The sequence below is a fragment of the Melospiza melodia genome, chromosome 5 (assembly GCF_035770615.1).
Source record: "Melospiza melodia melodia isolate bMelMel2 chromosome 5, bMelMel2.pri, whole genome shotgun sequence".
Lineage (NCBI taxonomy): Eukaryota > Metazoa > Chordata > Aves > Passeriformes > Passerellidae > Melospiza > Melospiza melodia.
Genome location: NC_086198.1, coordinates 31,350,094 through 31,371,662, shown reverse-complemented (window position 1 = coordinate 31,371,662; position 21,569 = coordinate 31,350,094). Strand labels below are relative to the sequence as shown.

The window sequence follows — 21,569 nt, the reverse complement described above, 5'->3', positions numbered from 1 at the left end:
ACCGCGTTGGCGTGAGCAGGACCTTCCTCACCCTCTGGAAGAGCTCCAGCAGCATCTTCGAGCCTCAAATGAGCGGCAAGACGCCCGACAGCCGGTGTTACCCAAACGCCTCAGCCATTGCAAAATGAACCTGTGTTTACAGCCGGCTCCTTGCCTGCTCGCACCTTCGCAGCCTTGCAGCCGCTCCTCCAACATCCCGCCATGCCCGGGCGGCCCTGGGCATTTCCGTGTACAGCCAGCGGTCTGGAAAATGTCACCGGCACTGAACGCTGCCTCTGCAGGGCTGGGATGTCAGCCTGGAACCCCGTCTGAGCCTTTCACTGCGGGACACCGACTGCCAGCAGCACAGAGCCCTGTCAGGCTGAAACCTGACTGTTGCAACAGTCCTTACTGTTGGAACAAGTGCTTGTCCTAATTGCAGAGGTATGAAATTTGGAATTGCTGTTACCAAAAGGTTTCAGGCAGGCTCTGGGTCTGCCCTCTAGGTGCACCCTGCAGAGTCCAGTCCATACCAGAACTCGTTCTTTGGCAGCAGCTGACCTTGCTGGGGAGGCCTGTCAGGGAAGAGCCAGCTGCAGCCATGGAGCAGGTATGGCTTAGTGGCATGGAATGGCTTGGGTTGTTCCAAACCCTACACCATGGACAGGGATGCCTCCCACTAAACCAGGTTGCTCAAAGCCCCATCCAGCCTGGCCTCGAACACTTCCAGGGATGAGGTGCACACAGCTTCTCTGGGCAATCTTTACCAGTGCATCACCACCCTCACAGTAAAGAATTTCTTTGTAACATCGAGCCTAAACTGACCCTCCTTCAGCTTAAGGCCATTCCTCTCGTGTCCTAGCATTCCATGCCCTTGTAAAAAGTCCTTCTCCAGCTCTCTTGTCATCCCTTCAGGTACTGGAAATTGCCTAGAGCCTTCTCCTCTCCGGGCTGAACAACCCCAGCTCTCTCAGCTTCTCTTCAAAGGAGAGTTGTTCCAGCCCCCGGATCACCTTTGTGGCTTCCTAACAGATCCAAATTCTTCTTGTCTGGGGGGCCCAGGGCTGGATGCAGTACCAGAGATGGAGTCTGGAGTAGAGGAGGACAGTCACCTCCCCTGACCTACTGCCCATTCTCCCTTTGATGCAACCCAGAATACAATTTGCTTCCTGGGTTACAAGAATATTTCTAAGTTTCTATGTGCACTACTGAAACATTGGCAGAATTTTTAAACAACTACATTTAACACCACCACTACATTTCCCACCTACACCAATTAGTCCTGAACCATCCATATTTCTTAGGAAGTTTGTTTTGAAAATGGCCATCTGCTGGACCAGGCTGTGAATCTGTTACTTTATTCAGGTGCAGTGCTTCCCATACACACCGAAGTTGGGGCATTAATCTGTGGCTCAAGTGCTTGCCTGCCTGGCCCTTTCTGTTCCTGCTTGCTCTACATTTTTGTACTATTAAGTAACTCTGCTCCGGAACTAGAAGAACTTGACTAAATTAACTCTGCTTTTGATAAGCTCATCCACGGCCCTGCCAAAAAGGAAGCATCAGTGACACTTCTGTCTCAGTATCTTAGTTGGGGTAATGCTTCCCATTTTGGGAGTGCAGCACCAATTATATGGCTACACCCCAGGAAGGGCTGGGGTGACTATCTGCCAGAGGAATAACTCATCTATCAGCTGATGACTGGAGCACCAAACAAACTACACCGCCCCATGGGTAAACTAAGGATACAAGAATGTAGTTCAGTGTGTGAAAAAATCATTGCTGCAATTCTAGCTAAGGTTGTTGCCACAGGTGCAGGAGGAAAGGTCAGGAGCTGTCAGGCAAGGTGTAGCCTGTGCACAATTTCTTTCTGTTGGAATTCCCTACTTCTGCCTTTATTTCCTTCATGTTCTTCTTTGGGAGGACACATTTTGGGTGACTTACTACTGCATGGTGCCCTTCCACAGCAAAGGCACAAGGTGTGTATTTCAAATGGTCAAGGCTATGTTTTGGGATCAGTTGCTGTGTACAGATGTGTGTACGTGAAGTCTGGCATGTGTTGTGTTTTTAGCAGCCTGTGAAACCTTGTTGCTGGAAAACAATGCATTCTAGCATTAGCTTAAGGTACTAAATGAAAAGTAGCAGCTTTTGCCTGGGCATTTTTCACATAGTTTTATACACATTTTTAAATATCGCAGAGTAGAGAAGCCCAGTATAGATGTATTTGGACTTATGGAAATCAGGAAATCAGCAGAATTTGAGCAATGCCCTGTGAACTACGAGGGGAGCACTTAAGAACTAGGACTAGGCTTAAGCCCACTTGAGTGTTACTTGGAGCCAGCTCCAAATAAGTGTCCGATCCCTCTTCCTCATTTCACACAAAACCTATCCCCTGCCTTGTGACATTCAAAAGCTTTGGTCTTGCAGCTCCTATCAGACAGTTCTGCTTCTCCCAGTAATGCCATTAGTAATGTCACAGTAATGCCACAGGGTGTTGTGGTGACTAGATTTTCATAACTAGAAAGAGCTAAAAACCTTCCAGGAATTTCAACTGTCTAACAGCAGCAGCAGCAATGTGCTATTGCTAGCAGGGGCGCCTCTGCTGTTCCTGGGCAAGCACCAATAGCTGACACATTTATACCTGTATCTATATATATGTCAGTGCTTCACCTTGTGTATATTAAGGGAATTCAGAAGGGAAGAGCTGCCTTTGCAAAAGGCAAACAATTCTTGTGACACAGATGTTTGAGCAGATGAACAGAGCTGACCTGTGTCAGGATGCTGCTCTGTTTCTATGTAAGAAGCCTCAGGAAGATGAAATTAAGGCTAAGCTGATGCCAAGAAAGCATGGAAACTGTAAAAGCAGAGATGCCTATCAGAGTGGTTTTGTGAGCTATCCTTCCTCCCTGCCCCAAGCCTGCAGCCAGACCTTGTCCTGACACAGAATACAGCTCTCAGTACTCCCTGCTGGTTTTATTTCTGAACCCAGATGGTTTGGGGAGTCTGAGATGGTACACCCTGTTTATTCAGAGATGGAAATGACACCTTGGGTCTAGATTTTAGCAGTTTTCTTTGATATGCACATAGAGATGAAATGAAGCTTTAAAAGGAAGGACAAAGTGAGAGCTAGGCAGGACTAACTCATGTGGAAATGGCTTTTCAGAACATAGGAACACAATAGGTCTCATTCACACTATGAAAATTAACAGCTAAACCTTATCCTAAGCCTGACTCTCTTACTAGTCCTTCCAGGGAGACAGAGGAAGAAAGGGAATCACACAAACGCAAGAACTGTGTGGGCAAGCTGGAAAGTGGAGTGAATAGAAATAAAGGCTAAGAAATACGCTCTGAGGTTTTAGGTCAGAACATTTCTCTGCACCTGAACAGACTTGCACACACAATAGCTCTCAACCAATTTACTGTGGGTTATGAAGACATTGGCAGGAACATCCAACAGAGCATATTTTTATGACCTACTTAGCTTTGAAGCATCTACAATTATATCGCATGGAAATAAGATAAATTCATCAATATTGCTTCTTTTCCTTTAACACAGGCCTTAGGATACAAACATCCCATTGAAGCAAGTGAGGAATATTTGCTTTCCAAAATATCTTGAATCCATCCTCAGCATAAGTTTTCCCATAGCACATTCACCCATGACAGACATTTACCAAACTAATGCATATTGATTCCAACACCAGAGTGTTATATAAATCAGCCCACTGAAGCACTGAGCATCATCTGGCAGTACAAAAATACCATGAGCAGCATCTGTTGTATTTTACCCTTTTTTCTCTTCTCCCATCTCCACCCAGGGGAAAAGCCCAGGTAAGAAAGCTCTATATGAAAAGTATTTAACCACATTAAAACAAGCAGTATGAAATACATGTACTGCTTTGCCTGATAAGCTTGATTTCAGGAAAATAAGACAAGCTACACATAGCAAAGTTTCAGTGCAAATTAGTGCAGCTTCATTTAATTTCTGATCCTCTCTAAGGTCACAGATAAAGCCTTAAGGGAATTGCACTCATCCATCAAGGCAGAGCACAGTCTGTGTGAAGAGAACAGCAGAGACAACAATTGCAAACTTCTTCTTCTTTCCAGACCAGCTTTATGCAGATTTAAAACCACTCTCTTGTTTCAAACCAGCTTTTCCTACCATTTTCAGGGGAGCTCTGGCATTTGTAGGGAATAGTTAACTTTTTTATAAAAGTGTATCTCATCAAAACGGGATCTTGTAGCAGTGCTGGACGTTACAGTCATGTATAGTGTGAGGGTGCACTTAGCAAGTGGCAGGAACAATATTTTGCTGCTGTTACCCTCTGCTATGTAAATACATAAAATGTACACTTTAATTAGCACACAAGTACAAATATGCAAAGAATTGTGACAGATGTTACTGGCTCATTAACTATTCTGTAATAGATGCAGCAATTAATGGATTATTTCCATAACATCTGTTATTGCAGTAACTCAGTACTCAGAGTGAATAATTTTATAGTAACTTCCTAGGGTTCTTTCCTCCATCAAATCCACACAAAACTGTACCAAACTTTGGAAAAGCACCATCAAGTACCAATAAACCTCTAAGGTAGTTGTGTTTTATTATGTGGGTACTACATCTCCTGCTAGATATGTATTCACTGTTATGCTGGAGTGAGCATCATCTCTCTTTTGAATGTAACACAAACCAATAGAGAATTTAATGTTATCTATCATTTGGTCAAAAATAGATCTTAATTAAAAGGCAAGTCATTAAGAGATAGACTTAGATAGAGCCTGAAGTCATGGCAAATATTGCTTCTGCTCTTGAGGACCAACTTCACATTTTTTCATGTTTCCAAATCCAATATCAGTAACAGGATTCCCCTGTGGGCACTCAGTGTACCAGGGGAAATGAATCACATTCCCTCTAACAAGTGCTGGTTTTAAATTCCTGACCTGGTTTAATACTGAATGCAGTCAAATATTGCATTTATTCAAACCATGCAAGCCACTATGAAATATCACAAGTATTGGTTTAGAGGCATGTTTATGCCAAAGAGGCATGTTTATGCCAAATAAAAGTTTATAAAGAATTTATTCATTTGTTTCCTATGATTTCTCTAATGCAACAACAGAATGAGCAGTAGAATATTAGCATTTTCAACAGTTTTTCACCATGACCACTGTCTATCAAGCATTCAACCTCTAACATCCTCGCTGGATTTAAAAACCTTTCTGTTTATTTCTAGAGCCACAACATAATTAACCTATCAACTCCCCAGTTTAACTAAGGTTTATCTTATTTTTCCTTTACTGAGAAGAGACCAAATTTTACACAGAAATGCCATGCTTAGGTGTGCTGCTACACTGGCTACCATAATTCAAAACTACTTTCAGGCCCTTATGAGACCCACCTGGAACACTGCATCCAGATCTGGGCTTCTCACCACAAGAAAGCCGTGGACACACTGTTGGAGCAGGTTCAGAGGTAGCCATGGAGATGCTCAGAGGGGTGGAGGACCTCTCCTGTGAACACAGGCTGAGAGGGCTGGGGTTGTTCAGCACAGAGAAGACTCCAGGTGTTAGAATAAATGAGGGAGACAGACTTTTTAGAGGGGTAGATAGTGATAGGACAAGATGGAATGGATTTAAACCAGAAGAAGAGATATTTAGATTGGATATTAGGAAGAAGTTCCTTACTGTGAGGGTGATGAAGCACTGGCACTGGGTGCCCGAGGAAGCTGTGGATGCCCCGTGCCTGTGTTCAAGGCCAGGCTGGGTGAGGCTTTCAACAACCTGGTCTAGGGGAAGTGTCCCTGCCCATGGCAGAGGGTTTGGAATGAGATGATCTTTAAGGTTTCTTCCAACCCAAATCAGTCTATGATTCTGTAATTGACCACATCAGGCTGCCCCAGCTTTCAAGTCCGTCTTAATGTGCAGGCCATTGTCAAGTGCTACACAGCAGCTTAGAAGTTTACCATGTCACAACTGAGGAAGGTTCAGGCTACTGTAGGTTCTAAAGTAGGTTCAAAACTACTTTAATGAAGCTTAACATTTTGCTGGAGCAAATCGGGTTCAGATGCCTTTAAAAATCCTGACTAGGGTGACTGACACATGCCCATGGACTCTCAGAACTTAACAGGGCTTCTCAAACTTCAGTTCTTTAAGACCTCATCTTTATTTAGTCTTCACATTTAAGCAAGAAATTAAAAACTTTAGAAAAGTAAACCTTCTGTTTGGAAGACTGCTTCAAAGGCATCCTGAAAGAATTATCTCAGGGAATTGCCAGAGGCTGAATATGAATTTGATATCTGCATTTTTTAAAAAGGCTTAAACTAGGCATCATTTACAATCCCTTGCACAACTCTGGGACAACTTCTTTGTTATGAATTGCAGCTCCTTCCATTAGCTACACTTAGAGCACAGAGAATCCTGCAAGCAGGCATTTCTGGGTAGCTCACTCAAATGCAGGTGTCCTAAAGGGAATATCTAAAGATATTATTTAAGTCAGCTGTGAGCATAAGCTCCCAGCAGAAGTACACACAAAGCAGTCAGTCCAATTCCCAAAGCACTCCTAGGGCTATATCTAAAACCAGTAATGAAGATGATTCTGTCCTATTGCTCAAGAAATTCACAATCAAAACCTTCAAATGAAGCCAACTGTGGCATTCACATTCTCTGAAAAAATTCCTTCACCCAGGGTTTTTCTCCTAGGAAGCTGAAAGGCAGCTAAGAGGCCTCAGAGAAAAGGAAAACAATTCTTATTTCATTTGCTTCTCCTGTGTTGTGCTCTGTGGAATGTGTCTGGAGATGGTTTACCCAAAGGTGATTGCCTGATTAGACTCTGGTGTGAGTTGTTTTGACTCTTTGGCCAATCAGGGCCAAGCTGTGTTGAGACTCTGGAAAGAGTAATGAGTTTTTATTATTATCGTTTTAGCATTCAGTAAGTATCCTTTCTGTAATCTTTAGTATAGTATAGTATTCTTTAATATAATATAGTAGAATAAAGTAATAAATTAGCCTTCTGATAAGATGGAGTCAGATGCATCATTCCTGCCCTTGTCAGGACACCTTGTTTACAACAGTCAACTTCTGAATTCAGAAATCACTCAAAATTGTGGTATACAAAAGATATTAAATATTTATTAAATTACAGCAGCTTTAAACAGGAGAGTTAAAAACTATAAAAATATCTGAATTTTGGATTAGTTAGTTTTTCCATGACAATCAGTGGGTCCCTGGGATATCCGTTGGCACTTTTAAGAGTTCTTCAACTTCTTCCTGTAAAGCCTCAGCTTTTTCACTCAGCAGCATCTACAGCAGGAAAACACAGAGAAAAACAAAAATTAGAAAACAAATACAAGTATTAGCTATAGCTCTTAGATTAAAACACCAACATTTCCTTCCAAACTTGCACCTGGGTCTGTAAAAGACTGCTGCTGCTGCTCCCAGGACAGCAGCTTTGCCTCAAGGAGCCAGCATTTTTTTGTCAATTAGTTGACACCCATATAGAAAGCAGTCACACAAAAATTCATACAGCACACAGATGGTTTTCTGGATTCTGCCACCACATAATACACCAGTTTTACAGAATATGAACAGTTTTGTCTGGAACTGTTAAGGAACATTTTTTACCTTAGACATTCATTTTCCATGTTAGAATAAACATTTTTAAGTTGTGCCTGCCGAGCTGACTTCTTCCTTGATTTGAAATTTCTTACTACAGCATTTTACACCAGACATACAGGACTCCCAATATTAGCAGTTGTTTAATCCACTGCCCTGGACTGTTTGTTGCTGGCATGGAGAGGAACAGGACCCCATTCAAGCACTCTTCTAACTTCCCAGTTAGAGAAAACTCCATGAATTTAGTATCTGAGCAGGAGAGTAGGGTAGATTGCTAGATTTGTCCTTGATGTAGATAAGCAATCTGCATATATCCCTTTCTTTTGGCTCCCATAGCAGCAAATAAAAAAAGCAGCAAATAAAAAAAGCAGCAAGGAGCCTACAACATTATCTGAACATGACCTTTAAAGTACATAACCCTCAAAGCTGGTACAATTACTTCATGAGAATGTGCAAACCAAAACTTTCTAATTGACTGCCTTATTTTTACACCAATCACTCATCCTTTTATTCTGGACATTCCCTTACTTCACCATGAGCTTGCTCTTTAGCTTGCTCTTTTAGTAGAATCATACATGGAGCCAATACTATTGCAACAGCAAATGATGAATGGAGATAGAGAGAGAACACCATCCCTTGATAAAGTACTTCCTGCAGTTTTTGTTTAGACACAACTCAGTGTTTGTTACAGAACTTGCATATTCAAAATGGAAAAGACAGGAAAGAATAAAAGGGCATGACAAAAGCAACCTAAATAGGTGAAGTTAATCCTGCACCTCGTTGGTTTCCATTTCTACAACCCTACAAATCCTATTCTTTTGTCACAATTACCACTAGAACTTCTGTAAGGTAAGTCCTGAGAATACTGGCAGAACAGAGCATTTCAAGTATCAGATAATCTGTCACACATTCTTGCCCTTTGCTTCCCCTCTGAAAAGCAGCACTTGGCTGTACACAACAGATTGTTCTTAGTACATATCAGCATTTGGATCACAAATGTCCACTAATGCCTTTACTACTAAACTGAATCCTTCCCTTTTAATGTCGTTCAAAATCCATTTTTGACATACTGGAGTTCTGAAGCAGGTTTTTATAGCTTTGTTTCTAACTCACCTTTGCAGATGAAATTATTTGTTTGGCTTGACGTCGTGACAAGTGCTCAATCATCCTCACCAAAGTTTCTGGATTTGCATTAGCCAAGTGTGCTAAAGTTTTGTACCCTGCGTTGTAAAGCTGTTTTGCTCGTGCCTGAAAGTACAAAATTGTGTTAGATTATCAGCACAGGAAATAGGAATTACTGGTAAGTGCCAATCTCTGTACCAATCTCCAACATTTCATTCTGCTTATCAATCCAATTCTCTTTTTCGAACCTGAATACTCACTGAGAATCTTTATAGCCTAAAAGCACAGGTTTGCCACTAAGATTTACCACCCTAGCAATCTTATCCACCTCTTATGAATCCATTTGCCTTTATTTCCTCTGAGCCTAGATGATACCAATGCTTCTCTTGTGGCCATGTTTTCTGCATTCACTGTCACTGACAGGAGCGACAGTCCCGCATTCTTTGGAGGCATCTGTCTTGTTTGGTTTGTCAGATTAAAACCTCACTGCCACTAAATTCAATGGTTTTCTGACAAACTGATTCTACAATATGCTGGATAAGTAAGTTAGATCATTTTGCTAGGAGTGGAACCTTGGACCGAAGTCCCAAAATTTTGTTTTAATAGGAGTCTTTGATTCAGAGACTAGTTAAATTTCTTATTTAAAATACATGCAGTCCCAACATGACTTTGCATATTTCTGTAAGGATCTTCGAACTTAAATATGTAAATTCTTATTCCTCCTTACTCCCAGGAACTGAAGAATCCTTACCACAAGAGAAACCTGGATTCTGTTTTCCACAGAATGACTGGGTTGGAAGACACCTTAAAGATCATCAAATCCAGCCCATGGCCTAACATCTCAATTAAACCATGGCACTGAGTGCCACATCCAGTCTTTTCTTAAACATATCCAGGGATGGTGACTCCAACTCCCTGGACAGACCATTCCAGAACTTTATCACCCTTTCTGTAAAAAACTTCTTCCTAATATCCAGCCTGTATTTCCCTTGATGCAGCTTGAGACTGCATCCTCTCGTTCTGTCAGTTGCTGCCTGGAGAAAGAGACCAACCCCACCCGAGCACAGCCACCTTTCTGAAGTTGTAGAGAGTGATAAGATCACCTCTGAGTCTCTTTTTTTCCAGGCTAAACACCCTCAGCTCCCTCAGTCGTTCCTCACAGAGTTTATGCTCCAAGCCCCTCTGAAGCCTCATTGCCTCCTCTGGACACACTCAAGCGAGTCGGCGCCCTTCCCAAACTGAGGGCCCAGAACTGGACACAGCACTCAAGGTGTGGCCTCACCAGTGCCAAGTGCAGAGGAAGAATGATCTCCCTGCTCCTGCTGGCCACACTGTTCCTGACACAGGCCAGGATGCCCTTGGCCCTCAGAGCTGGCTCACGTTCAGTCTGTTGTGGACCAGTACTCCCAGGTCCCTTTCTGCCTGGGCACTGTCCAGCCACACTGCTCCCAGCCTATAACAGTGCAGGGGGTTATTGTGGCCAAAACGCAGGACTCCAGCTTTCAACTGAGTGTACAGCTAAATTATTGTCCAAATACAGTATTTTCATAGTTGCTGTGGCAGAAGCCAGAAGAAAACCTTAGGCCCCAGCTCCCATTTCCTAAACAGATCACTTTTCCCCCTAACCTCCAGACTGTTGTGGAATACCTGCATTATGCTGAATTCCCAGTAACAAATTACTTTGTTTTCCAGATACACTTGAAAGGCACAGTAACATTTAGCACACAAGTTAACTTGAAAAGTTTAATCGAGCCAAGTTTACTGACCTCTAGAACCCCTGCTACCTCCATCAGAGGGATGAGTTCTGTCTTAACACAGTATGTCAACTGCTTGGTAAGCTCTGTCAGCAGGGCTTTATAAACCCAGAATTCCTCCAATTCCTGCAGAGACAAAGATTGCTAAAAGTCAGCTCCTAAGTTCTGTATTTGGGAAATATGACTGACAAAACTCTACTAAGGCAAAAAGTAAATATTTGTCTTTTAGATGAGGGAAGCACTATTATCTCTCTAAGTCATCCTTTCAGAGAGCTGCAGAGGTGTATTCAGCATCCTTCAGCTGAACATCCCAAAGGTGGGACAATTCTGAAGGCTAAGCAATAAATTATTTCAGTTATTTCACCAACAGCACTAGCAGTGATCAATGCCCTGTACAATTTGTATATTTTCACATTCTCAGTGCATAAAGCTTGCTTTTACTATCAGAAATGTCGTTGTATGACAATGTTAAGCTTTGCTCAACAGAAAAAATAACATAGAATAGGAAAGGTGAAGAAACATTTTTGCACAGTAAAGGTGAAATACCACACCTGTGTATTCAGTTCTAAAGTAAGATAACAAAACTCCAGATTTTGCAAAACCAAGCCACAGAGAATTTATTTAAATTCTTTTAACACAGTACCTCACAGAAATGTAGAAGGCAGGATGCAAAGGAGGCTGCAGAACTGAGGAGATTTTGCACATATCCCCGGGACAGGTTAAATTTCTCTGAAACACTCCATACATTGGTCTCTTTCAGTAGTGAATAAAGGACAAATGTCAGGTAGAACCTGTTCACCACAGCATTGTCCACATTCTAGGAATAAGACAAGCTAGAATTCAGAGCCAGTAACACACTGCAGATGTTCTGTTAGTACTACAAGGCAAATCACTTCATCTCTACTCCCTTCACAGCTTTAAAACATTTCTATACTATGCACAAAGACATTAAAAACATTAAGGAAACCAACCAATGAGATTAAAAGAACTTTAATGTTGGAATCCATAAGATTAGAGGGTTTTTAGGAAATGGTTAAAAAAGCTTTTAATAATCAGAACAGCAATAAATAACACTAACAGAAAAATAATCTGGAATTTGCAAATAATCAAATGAAATTACTAAACTGTCATCTTAGGTATGAGAAATTGACAACCTACCTTTCTGACGGCTTGACCAGAAGCCTTTTTTGTAATAAAGCTTTCAGGTACTCCCACAATATCTGCTACTTTTTGCTCTGCTGCACTTAGCTGGGTAAACTAAAATAAAATTTTATAAAGAATTTTCAGATATTTAGTTCTTTTAATATCATAGAAAACACAAGTACATTGTTCACAGTGCAACAATGTTTTCAATATCTCTATAGAATCCGTAGAGTAGTACTACAGTCACCAGTCACAGGCAGCTCTGAGGCTTCTTTGCCTACTTGTCTGATTTATCTGTAACTGTCCACCTCTGAATGCCTCATTTTAACAGAATTAAACAGATTTTAGTGCACCCCCAGTAAAAAAACCCAGCATATTTGCTATCAGATTGTTACCTCACTTCATGTCCTATGTGTACAAACCCCCTGGAAATTTAATACACAGGATTACTGAATGGATGTTTGCTAGCAATTTCTCACCTGTCTCAGGTATATCATCCAATCTGGGCTACAAGTAGAAGTCATATCATAGGGAGTTGACAGATACAGGAGATGAAGATTGCTCTCGAGAACCAGCCCCTGCAAACCCTTTTTCAAGTCTCGGTACAGAATATTGCAGTATGCTAAGTCTATTGAGCCTAGAATAAGCACACAGGGTAAGAATAAGCACATTTATAAACAGGCACACAATTTATAAAGTACATTTAAACATAGAATCAGTATTGTCTTTACCTTCCACAAAAGCTTGTTATGCCATCTGAACTGGAGAGAAATATCTGTAACCTGAATTACTGTTCTAACCTAACATGAGTAGTGAAGCAAAGCTGAGGAAAGGCAATCACCTATTTCCATGTATGTTCATTCTGTGTGGTTTTGGAGTACTTGTAAAATGTCTTGGCTTTACTGAAATCCTACAATAATTTTGTAGATTGAAGGAACCCTTCAGACTCCTCCTATTTCAACTACATTCCACACCCCAAAATATTTATGATACGATAGGAAAACAATTTCCTGATATATTTATTTTTGTTACAATTGGTCTACATGTCATATGCTCCCTTTCCCTCTTAAGCTTTCCAAGAAATCCTTCTGTTTACAATAACCTGTTCATAACAATTAATTGTAAAACGAGGTCCTGAGCCACTTCAATTATAACACTAAATCAATTATTTAAGTGATTTTTGTTTTAGGGGTACAGTTCTGGTTTTGTTCCCAGTGGGATCAATATTATCACACTTCATTCACATCACTTTCAGTTATATGCTACTTCACTCCCATTTTCAGTCTACATCATGTAGTAAAACTCTTTCTTGACAACTTATTTTTCATTGCAGTTTAATAATAAGAATAAAAAAAAACCATACCCTTATATACAGCTTTACCCAAGGGTGTGATTGTCAGTGTAGATTTGGAATTGTGGTCTTTCTCAGATATTCTTCCTTTCAGGAGTCCTTTTTCTATTAGATTTTCCAGCCCATCTTGAATTATCTCTGAGAGGCTCTTCTCTTTAGACAGCAGCTGCTGCTGAACACCCAGCAATGTACAGCACACAAAATTGTCCACTTCCTCACAGGTAACTGCTATCTGCAGCAGTTTGGGAAATGATTAGCATATTTAAAGGTATAATTTCACATGTTTAATAAGACATAAGAAAAAATTACTGAATAAAGAAAGAGCTTGTGTTTCTATAGAATATATCCCAACAAATAGAATGATAGATTCACAGTGGCGGATCTGATGGACTGCTCTCCATTTGTTCTATTATTCTAGCAACTGCATCATGTTAACTTGTTTCCACTGTTTCTATTTGTATTTTGAACCAAGTATCAGAAATAGAAATATTAATATTCTATTGTATAATAAGACAGATATAATTTTTACTTTTACACACAAGGTAATCATTGTGTTAGATGATTACTTATTGAGTTAAATGAGAAGATCTAATCAGATTAGCACAAAAATTTGATTAAAACTTTCCTGAACTTGCAAGCCTGAATGTTTAAGCTGTCTGTCTTTTCCTACAGGATCAACTGGTAACATTTTCTTAGCTTTTCCAAGCACTTAAGTTACTCACAGAGAAGAGTTAACTGATACCTTCAGTCCAACCAAAGACAACAACAGGCTCTGGATTCCCTTGGTCAGCTCCAGCAGAAGATTGCTGTAGCAGTTCTCTAAAGGACTGTGAACTAAATCCTGAACCTAAAAGGGGCAAGGAACACATTAGTACAGAGGAATAGTCATGCATTAATTTTATACTTTCAAAAAATCAAACTGACATGCATGATTCACCTTATAAAGAAAATAAGGGTAAACATCAAAAGTTTACAGTTCCCATCTGAAAACAAGCCACATAAAGGAAGTTTAAAGGTATTATTGCATAAATCAAATACTTAAAGTTTTAAGAGGTGAACAAAAATTAAGCTAGGCAGCTTGGCTCCTCCTGTTTATTCCACCATCTTAACTCAACAATTTCAATTACCAACAGCTTTGTAAAAATTACCAAGTGTTTGTCTTTTTCTTGCACTATGAGAATGCTTTCTCCAGCACTGTCAATACCAGCTCGACCAGCCCTGCCAATCATTTGCTTATACTGGCTCTTCTTCAGGAAGTCGTTGCCAACATAAGGAGCTCTGAGAATCACCCTGCAAAGACATCTTGAATAAGTTATGCTTTACATTCAAATTACTAAAGCAGCAATAAAATGTTATAAATTCAAATTCATTGTTTATGTAGGCCCCTTACCTCATAACTAATAAAAATCAAATGCAGCTCTTTGGACAGATGTGTAAATCAATTGTAAAGCCTTAAACTATTTAAGGTGCATTAAATGTGCACACAGAAGTGGATTCTTAGCAAGCAATCTTTGGTCACACAGAGTACAGCAGCCCTATCATCAGAACTTGCATATGAAAAGATAACACATTTTTGTTTTAAAACACATTCCAACTGCAAATCCTCAGAAAAGGTTTATTTTACCATTTAAACACAGCTCCTGGGAGAGTATCTAAAGAAATCCCTGTTCTTTTGAATAACATTACTAAAAGTATTAAAACATTTTTCAGTTTATTAAAACTTCCTTAATCCATTTACACAAGTGCTCTTCAGTGATATACTCTGAGGTACTTCCTACTGATTCACAGTTCCTACAAGAATGCTGCAGTCTTGTGCCCCAAATTGAACACAACATCCTTTATATTTCCAATTTGCTGGTGAAAGCACAAACACACTTTAAATAGTGCTAAGATTTCCAACTTAGTAAAGAATTTTTTTTTACAAAGCAAAAATCAATGCAAAACTTTTGGCTACTAACCTCCTAGCTGGTAGGTTCACTCCAGCAGCTAGAGTGGCTGTGCAAGCAAGCAGACACAGGACACCTGCAGAATAAGCTTCCTCGATGCTTTTTCTTTCATCATTTGTAAGGCCACTATGGTGATAGGCAATACCAAAAGGGATTGTTTGCTTCAAAACAGGACAGACAGATCCATTTCCAATACTCTTCAGGTTCTTGATGAGATCTTGTTTTTCTTTCTCCTTGTGAGCTCTAAATTCTCTTGGAGGAGGAAAAGCATTTCTTTAGACTTTGACCAATCATTAATCAAAAAGAAAATAAAAACCAAGAGACATGCTTACTGCCTCATTCTGTTCATCATTCATTTCTCTAAGTTGAAGAAATAGTTATTTCCAGTAACTTTCCAGCAATACACAGGAGGCTGATTTAGTTGCAATAGAGCCTTCCTTGTTTGGAAACACAGACACAGAAGAGATCAAATACTGGATGCTTTAGATTTTACAACTCAGATTTCCAAAGTGGGTATGGGAACAGAGATATTCAACTGACTACCAAAGTACATGACCAAAAACCAAATGTTTGTTTTCTAAGAGAAAAATGTTTGTTTTCTAAGCTTCCAGAAACCAGTGCCAAAGGGACATAAAGTTAGATTAATTTAGTATGTTTTTCCTTCTTTTCTTTAGTTTTTTTTCCCCTCTGGCAATCACCTTTTTCAACTGTTTTGGTACAAAAGTAAGAACTTTAAAAAAAATTTATTTAATAAGTCTTTTGCAGTTTGCTATCACTTATGCAGTTAGCAACTTTATGACTCCATGTTCAAAGCATTTAGTTCTAATCACCAGGGAAAAACACTTGCAAGCTAGATGACAATAAACCCTAAGTTGTAAGCAATTATTTCACATATAATTTAAAAAAAAATAGAAACTTACTTCTTGAGGTACTTGCACACCATTGAAGCCACATTTTCACAATTCTTTTTAGTGGGACAAAAGATTAGACAGGAATATTTAGGAATAACTTCAGTAACGAGTGCAATGATGTGGTCAGGATCTGCTTTCTCCAGATTACTAGAATACTGTAATAAGCACAGATTGACAAATATTTAAACCTAGGAATTAAGTAATCTAAATATTCAACACTTGTTCTCAACCATTGATTGAATACTCCCATTGGATTTAATGCAACGCAATTCCAAGAAGTTGTAGGATAAGCTTTTCTCCCAATCCTCACTTGAAAGACATCTAACTTGAGGGATGCATGGATATACATATCAAATTCTTTGCTTTTTCCCTTAATACTTCATTTTCTTTTAGCAACACTTGAGATACAGTCTACCATTAGACACATTTTCCTTTGTAAATGTTGAAAGAATCCCTACAAGGCAGTAGCAAGCTGGCAAAACCCTAAAAGGTATCTTCCTTCAGTTTTGTCCAAGAGTGATCAACTGTACCCCCAAACAAAAAACATTGAGTACCTGGAATACTCAAACACATTACTTTTTGCAGGCCAAAATACTGAAGAAACCTCTGCCTTGAAGAGTCAAAAAGAAGTGCAAATCAAGTTAAGCATTCAGTATTTTAAGGCTGGTTTTTTCATTCCCAAAGCCTACCCCTTCTTTCTCATGGGTACCACAACTGAATTATCATGTTTAAGTAATTTCTCTAGTAAAAGCCCTGTAAGCAAATCAGTGTAAAGAATGCATTTCACAACAGTTCTAAGAAACTATAAGCACTTTGTTTTTACCTTGAAATTAAGGAGATGTGAAAAAGTAAAGCCATTTTCTGTTTTGCTGTCAACTGCATAAATGGTGTCTCGTATCTTTATGTATTCCTTTAATTCTACCTAGCAAGGTAGAAACCACAAAGAGAAACTTTAGTTAAATTACTCAGTTTTCTCTAAAGCTATTACTGATGTACAGATACAGATTTCTCTAAGCATCACATGTCATACACATACTTGCACATAAGCATACACTTTAGAATTTTTAAGAGAACTTAATTGTTTTGATTATTTGCCTTGATAAACCATGGAATCATATTGAAGAATGTCACAATTGTATCCCATGAACTATTTATAAACCATGTTGTCCTGACAGCATACAAGAACCAGCACTACATATTCTAGTTATACCAAATGGACTCAGCACGGTAGCTGTAATTTAGGAATTGCTTAAGTTAAAAAGAAGCAAATACCTTAGCACAGCATTATAAAGGTTATTGCATTTGTGTATTTAGAAGTGCATGGCTGCATTGTTAGCAATTAGAGAGCAATAGCAGGCCTTATATTATACTGTACAATTAAGCACAAAAGGTGTGATACAATTCTAAACAGATTTACTATGATTTTAAAGGCAAATATCTTATTTACTGGTTCCTGGTATCTCGTATACTGACCGGTCTAAAATTATTTGTGTAGTACTCTGCTTGCAGGAACTTCTGCAGGTCTCCAACATTATTTAACGTTGCACTCATGCCAATGATCTGTGTCTTTTCTGTAAAACAGAAGTTGAAATAAATTTATTGTCACATTGCCAATTTTTAACACTTCTGTTCAGTATCTAAGTCATGAGACTCCTTCACCATCAATCTTTCCAAAATGCCAAAGTAGCAGGTTTGAAGGGAAAGGCCACTACTAAAGAAATACTAACTAACAAAGAAATAATATTAAAGTTACAAAATAGTAACTGAGACTTAAATGTAAAAAAAGAAGCATTTAATTGGATGCCTAAAGGACTCCTACAAATAAATGGAAGACATTTGACAACACCCAGGATTTCACAAAGAAGTATCAAAAGAGCTTCAAAAACACCCTAACATCGTTAGAGGGTCAATTAACACGTCAATGAGTAAATGCTGTTAATACATGGAGTCATGCCATGTTTTTCAAAAGCAGCCAAAACAGCACAAATCCAGAAAGTGAGAGTCACTTCTCTAGGAGGCCACAACTACAAAATGTTGATGACATTAACTGTAGCCACGGCTTACTACTGGTGTAAAGAATTTTCGCCAGAGTAATTTCCAGTACTGCTCCTCGACTTCCCGCCCCGAGCATATGCAGCTGTGGACAGAAGGGAAAAAGAAAAGGCAAGAATGCTAATGAGTTGAGAGTATTCCTTAAAAAACCACCAAAATATATAGATATAAAGAAATACTACAGAAGTGTTTTTGTTGGACTTCCTAAAGATATCCCTTGTTTAAATTTGGATTGTTAGGTTCAGATGTATTACCTCACTTAAAAAGCATTTAAGGATCACAGAACAAGAGACTCATGGGGAAATATAGACAACAAGATTTACCTTCCATTTAATTAGACCACAACTGACACAGTTAACTCCTGACAGTAAACAGTCAGTGTGGAGATCTTTGTATTCACCAGACTGAGGCAATTTTAAACAAAATGTGGTTTAAGCAACACTTAAAGTAAAAACATTCCTAGCAGCCAGCTTCTAGAAAAAACAGAAGTTAGTGCTTCAGCTGCCCTCTGTTTAGAAGCTACAGTGCTAAAGTATGGCCAGTCAGGCTGAAGAACTCCAGGAATTAAAATCCCCATTAGACGTTATACACGTTACTCGACCCCACAATAAGTCCTGGGTAGTGCAACTCAGCCCCAGCACTGCATAAGGCAAATCTCACAGCCAAATGTTACTTGGTATTTTTCATTTTTGTCAGTGTTTCACTGGGTCATTACTACCAGACACAAAGTTGCATGGCTTCACATCTATGAGTTAAGGTCTAGGCTTCATAAAGTACATTCCATAAAATTAAAATTATTTATGCTTTATTTCAACCCATTGGAGACTTCTAAATGACAAGTAGTTATGCAGGAATTCACCATCAACCACTGCCACAGTAGATTACTCAATATAAATCTATTACTCTGGAAAAGCAATAAATGCTTCATTAAGAAAAGAGCAAACAACAATTTTCAAAATAATAGAATTATGGGCCAATTCAGAACACAGAAAATAAAAGTAATTTTCATGATGAATACTCTAAGCAAAACCAAACAGGCAAAGAACTGCTCCTTCCTAAATAATTGCTGCTTAGAACCCTGAAAGAATTTGCACCTGATAAACTGGAGCACATCTTGTGGCCTACCTCATCCACCACAACCAGGCCGAGGTCATCGATTCTTTCTGTTTCAATTAAGGAGTTCACCAGAGCATGTCCTTTTTCTATTGTAGCAATATAAAGAGATTTCTTTACTCTCCTTTTGATTGGTGGAAATCTTCCTTTACTTCCTGCATATTCTTCAACCAGGAAACCCAATTCTATCCCAAAACTCGACAAACCCCTAACCTACAAAAGAAAAATCAATTAGAGAACAAATTCATGCTCATTTTGGATTGCAGATCCACCTCAACAACTCAACAGAAAAGCCAAGCCATACCACAATCAGCTGCTTGAATTAGTGAAACATATTAGCTAAGATTATCTACTCCAGCTACAAAATTGAACTGTCTACACATATTATAGCTGGGTTTCATCTGTTCTCTAAAACTAACTTTCCCTTTATACCAAAATACATTTTTATTTCAAGATCACTTCTTCAGCAAGCTGGGCAGCACAGTTCTTAGGCTGCACAAACTAAAGAAAACATCCCAAAAAGCCATTATTTCAAAATTCAGCACCCTTTACTTCATAACTCAGTACCTTCACCTCATAATTTGTGTCTGTTCCATTCCAAAATTAATGACCCTCAGAGCAGCATTTAGAAGGTCACTCACTTCCCACCACACATTCATAAAAACCTTACTGCAAACCAGGAAAGACTTATATCAAAAAATGCAGTGTCAGAAACACTGTATCCAGACCTTTTCTTGGACAATGGCAACATATGGCAGGATCATCAGAACATCCTTCTGCCTGCAGAGCAATTCCTGGAGAATTATTATTTCAGCTACAAGAGTTTTTCCACCACCAGTTGGCAATGAGTATATCAAGTTCTTCCTTTGCTGTAGGGATTCTAACATTAGGCAATCATGCTGCCACTCTGCAAAATGAAAATGGAACTATCAGCAACCCCAGGGGAATGTTAGTTAACATGAAAATGCCCGTGTTTCATTCAGAACACTCTGAGCTCAGCCCTTGAGAGCTTTTCCTCAAAAAAGCACTTAAAGCTTTCAGTGATGGTCACTTCTAAACTATTCTGTAATCCAGACGGATACCATCCATCCAAAACACCAGAACAGCCACTTCCTAAAACAGGACAACTACTTTCCAATGTGGTTTATGTTAAGCATTACCTTAAATATTTTTACAGTATAATGGGTAAAACTGACAATACTCCACTAGCAGTTCTTTTTCTTTTTTTTTTTCCAACAGACCAATGGTTACACTACCATAAAGTGTTTCAATCCCTCGAAGCTGTCTGAATAAATCTTTAACCTTGCTAGGTAATCCATAAAAAGGGCCTATATCAAGAGAAGAAGATTCAATAGCTTTCCTAGCCACAAAAATCTCTTCAGATAAAACAGCTTCTTGAAGCTGCTTGGTCTTGGAGACCTGCAGAGTCTGGGCTCTGGCATTTCCAGTCATAGCACTTTTTAGGTGATCTTTGAGACTCTCAGATTTAAATAAAACACACTTGGAGTGTGAGGAAGAATCGATAGGTCTGTTCCTGTGTTCAGCACCAGCACAAAAAGACAATGGGTCTCTGATTTTGTCCGAGAAAGAATCCACACGTTCATCTCTCCCTTTTGGGAGTGGAGATGTTCTGGAAGCAGAAGAAAGTTCATCCATTTTTTCAAAATACAGGAGTTGTGACGATGGCAAGTCATCTAAAATAGACTCAGTTAATTTTTGATTGCCATCAGCTGGGTCACTGTCCTGCATTTGGCAGGCACCCTCTTTGTCACTCTTAAGTACAACCACATTTTGTGAAGCAGAGAAGTTATCCTGCTCTTTCTGGTGAACTCCTGACTGAAGGTTCCCAGGTACAACCTCTCCAGCTACTTTCACATCCATGTTTTCATCCTGCAGGTATTTGTGTTCAACATCGTCCACTTGAGCGATCAAGGAATCGTTTCCATAGAAGCTGTCGTAGTCACCAAACATATCCTCCTCGCTGTCATTGCTGCACTGCAAAAACCAAACAGGAGTTACTGACACCCTGAGGCCACGCCACAGAAGGCAGAATAACACGCAGAGCGCAAACATCGGAGCCAAGGCGCTTAAGTCTGCCCCAGGTTAACACAGGAGCATTTTGTGTGATGTCGTCTGTGAGGAAAACCCAGCTTAGGTTCTGAAGAAATGCCTTGACTAAGTGAAACAGCTAACCTACAAGTAGGAGAATATGTGCACAGAGAGATGAATTTTTAAAGCAAAAGCCAGACAGCATCATATCCTCTCACACAAAATACGACCTTTCCCGACGCACACCATCCTCCCAGAGGAGCTGCCCCGCCCCGCCACCAGCCCCAGGATCCCGCCATCCCCTACCAGCGCCTCCGCCGGGGGTCCCTCGCCATCGGAGCTCGGTCTCTTGCGAGCCACCGGCGAGCTAGCGGCAACGGGCTGCGCCGGGGCCCGGCTCCGCTTGCGCTCCGAGCTGGAGCGGCTCTTCCTGCGCACGGCGAGCCTGGGCTCCGCCATGGCCGGGGCTGCGCGGGGGCCGCGTGGGACCCTCACGGCCCCGGCAGGGCACGGAGCGGGACCGCGGGGCCGCCCCACG

At 40.0% G+C, this 21,569-nt stretch overlaps 1 protein-coding gene and 1 long non-coding RNA gene across 6 annotated transcripts; one reads left to right on the top strand and one right to left on the bottom strand.

The window, feature by feature from the left end:
- Window positions 1-27: 27 nt before the first annotated feature.
- LOC134418460 (uncharacterized) lies at window positions 28-13,755 on the top strand. The gene is made up of 3 exons (XR_010027779.1): window positions 28-423; window positions 8,712-8,890; window positions 13,633-13,755. It is a non-coding gene; the product is annotated as an uncharacterized LOC134418460 (long non-coding RNA).
- Window positions 7,080-21,505, bottom strand: HELQ (helicase, POLQ like). 5 transcript variants are annotated; one of them, XM_063156791.1, is made up of 18 exons: window positions 21,338-21,505; window positions 20,239-20,977; window positions 19,711-19,889; window positions 18,995-19,195; window positions 17,882-17,954; window positions 17,291-17,388; window positions 16,641-16,739; window positions 15,827-15,972; window positions 14,919-15,158; window positions 14,109-14,250; window positions 13,703-13,807; window positions 12,973-13,192; window positions 12,089-12,246; window positions 11,625-11,723; window positions 11,110-11,283; window positions 10,479-10,592; window positions 8,704-8,838; window positions 7,080-7,278 (listed from the first exon to the last, which is right to left on the bottom strand). In XM_063156791.1, the coding sequence occupies exons 1-18, from the start codon at window positions 21,488-21,490 to the stop codon at window positions 7,192-7,194; spliced, it is 3,162 nt and encodes a 1,053-aa protein (XP_063012861.1). In that variant the 5' UTR covers window positions 21,491-21,505; the 3' UTR covers window positions 7,080-7,191. The 5 variants fall into 5 exon arrangements, with proteins under 5 accessions (XP_063012861.1, XP_063012862.1, XP_063012865.1 ...); XM_063156792.1 differs by having other exon boundaries at window positions 20,239-20,972; window positions 21,338-21,427; XM_063156795.1 differs by lacking the exon at window positions 21,338-21,505 and having other exon boundaries at window positions 20,484-20,588.
- Between the last annotated feature and the right edge of the window lie 64 nt (window positions 21,506-21,569).

Bases quoted from the DNA above. Each gene is read 5' to 3' on its own strand.
- HELQ (XM_063156791.1), bottom strand. From the start codon at position 21,490: ATGGCGGAGCCCAGGCTCGCCGTGCGCAGGAAGAGCCGCTCCAGCTCG. The intron at 17,955-18,994 runs GTAGGCCACAAG...TTCTGTCCACAG, and splicing joins GCCTGGTTGTGGTGGATGAG to CTGCATATGCTCGGGGCGGG. The intron at 17,389-17,881 runs GTAAGCCGTGGC...TCTGTTTTACAG, and splicing joins GAAAATTCTTTACACCAGTA to AAAAGACACAGATCATTGGC.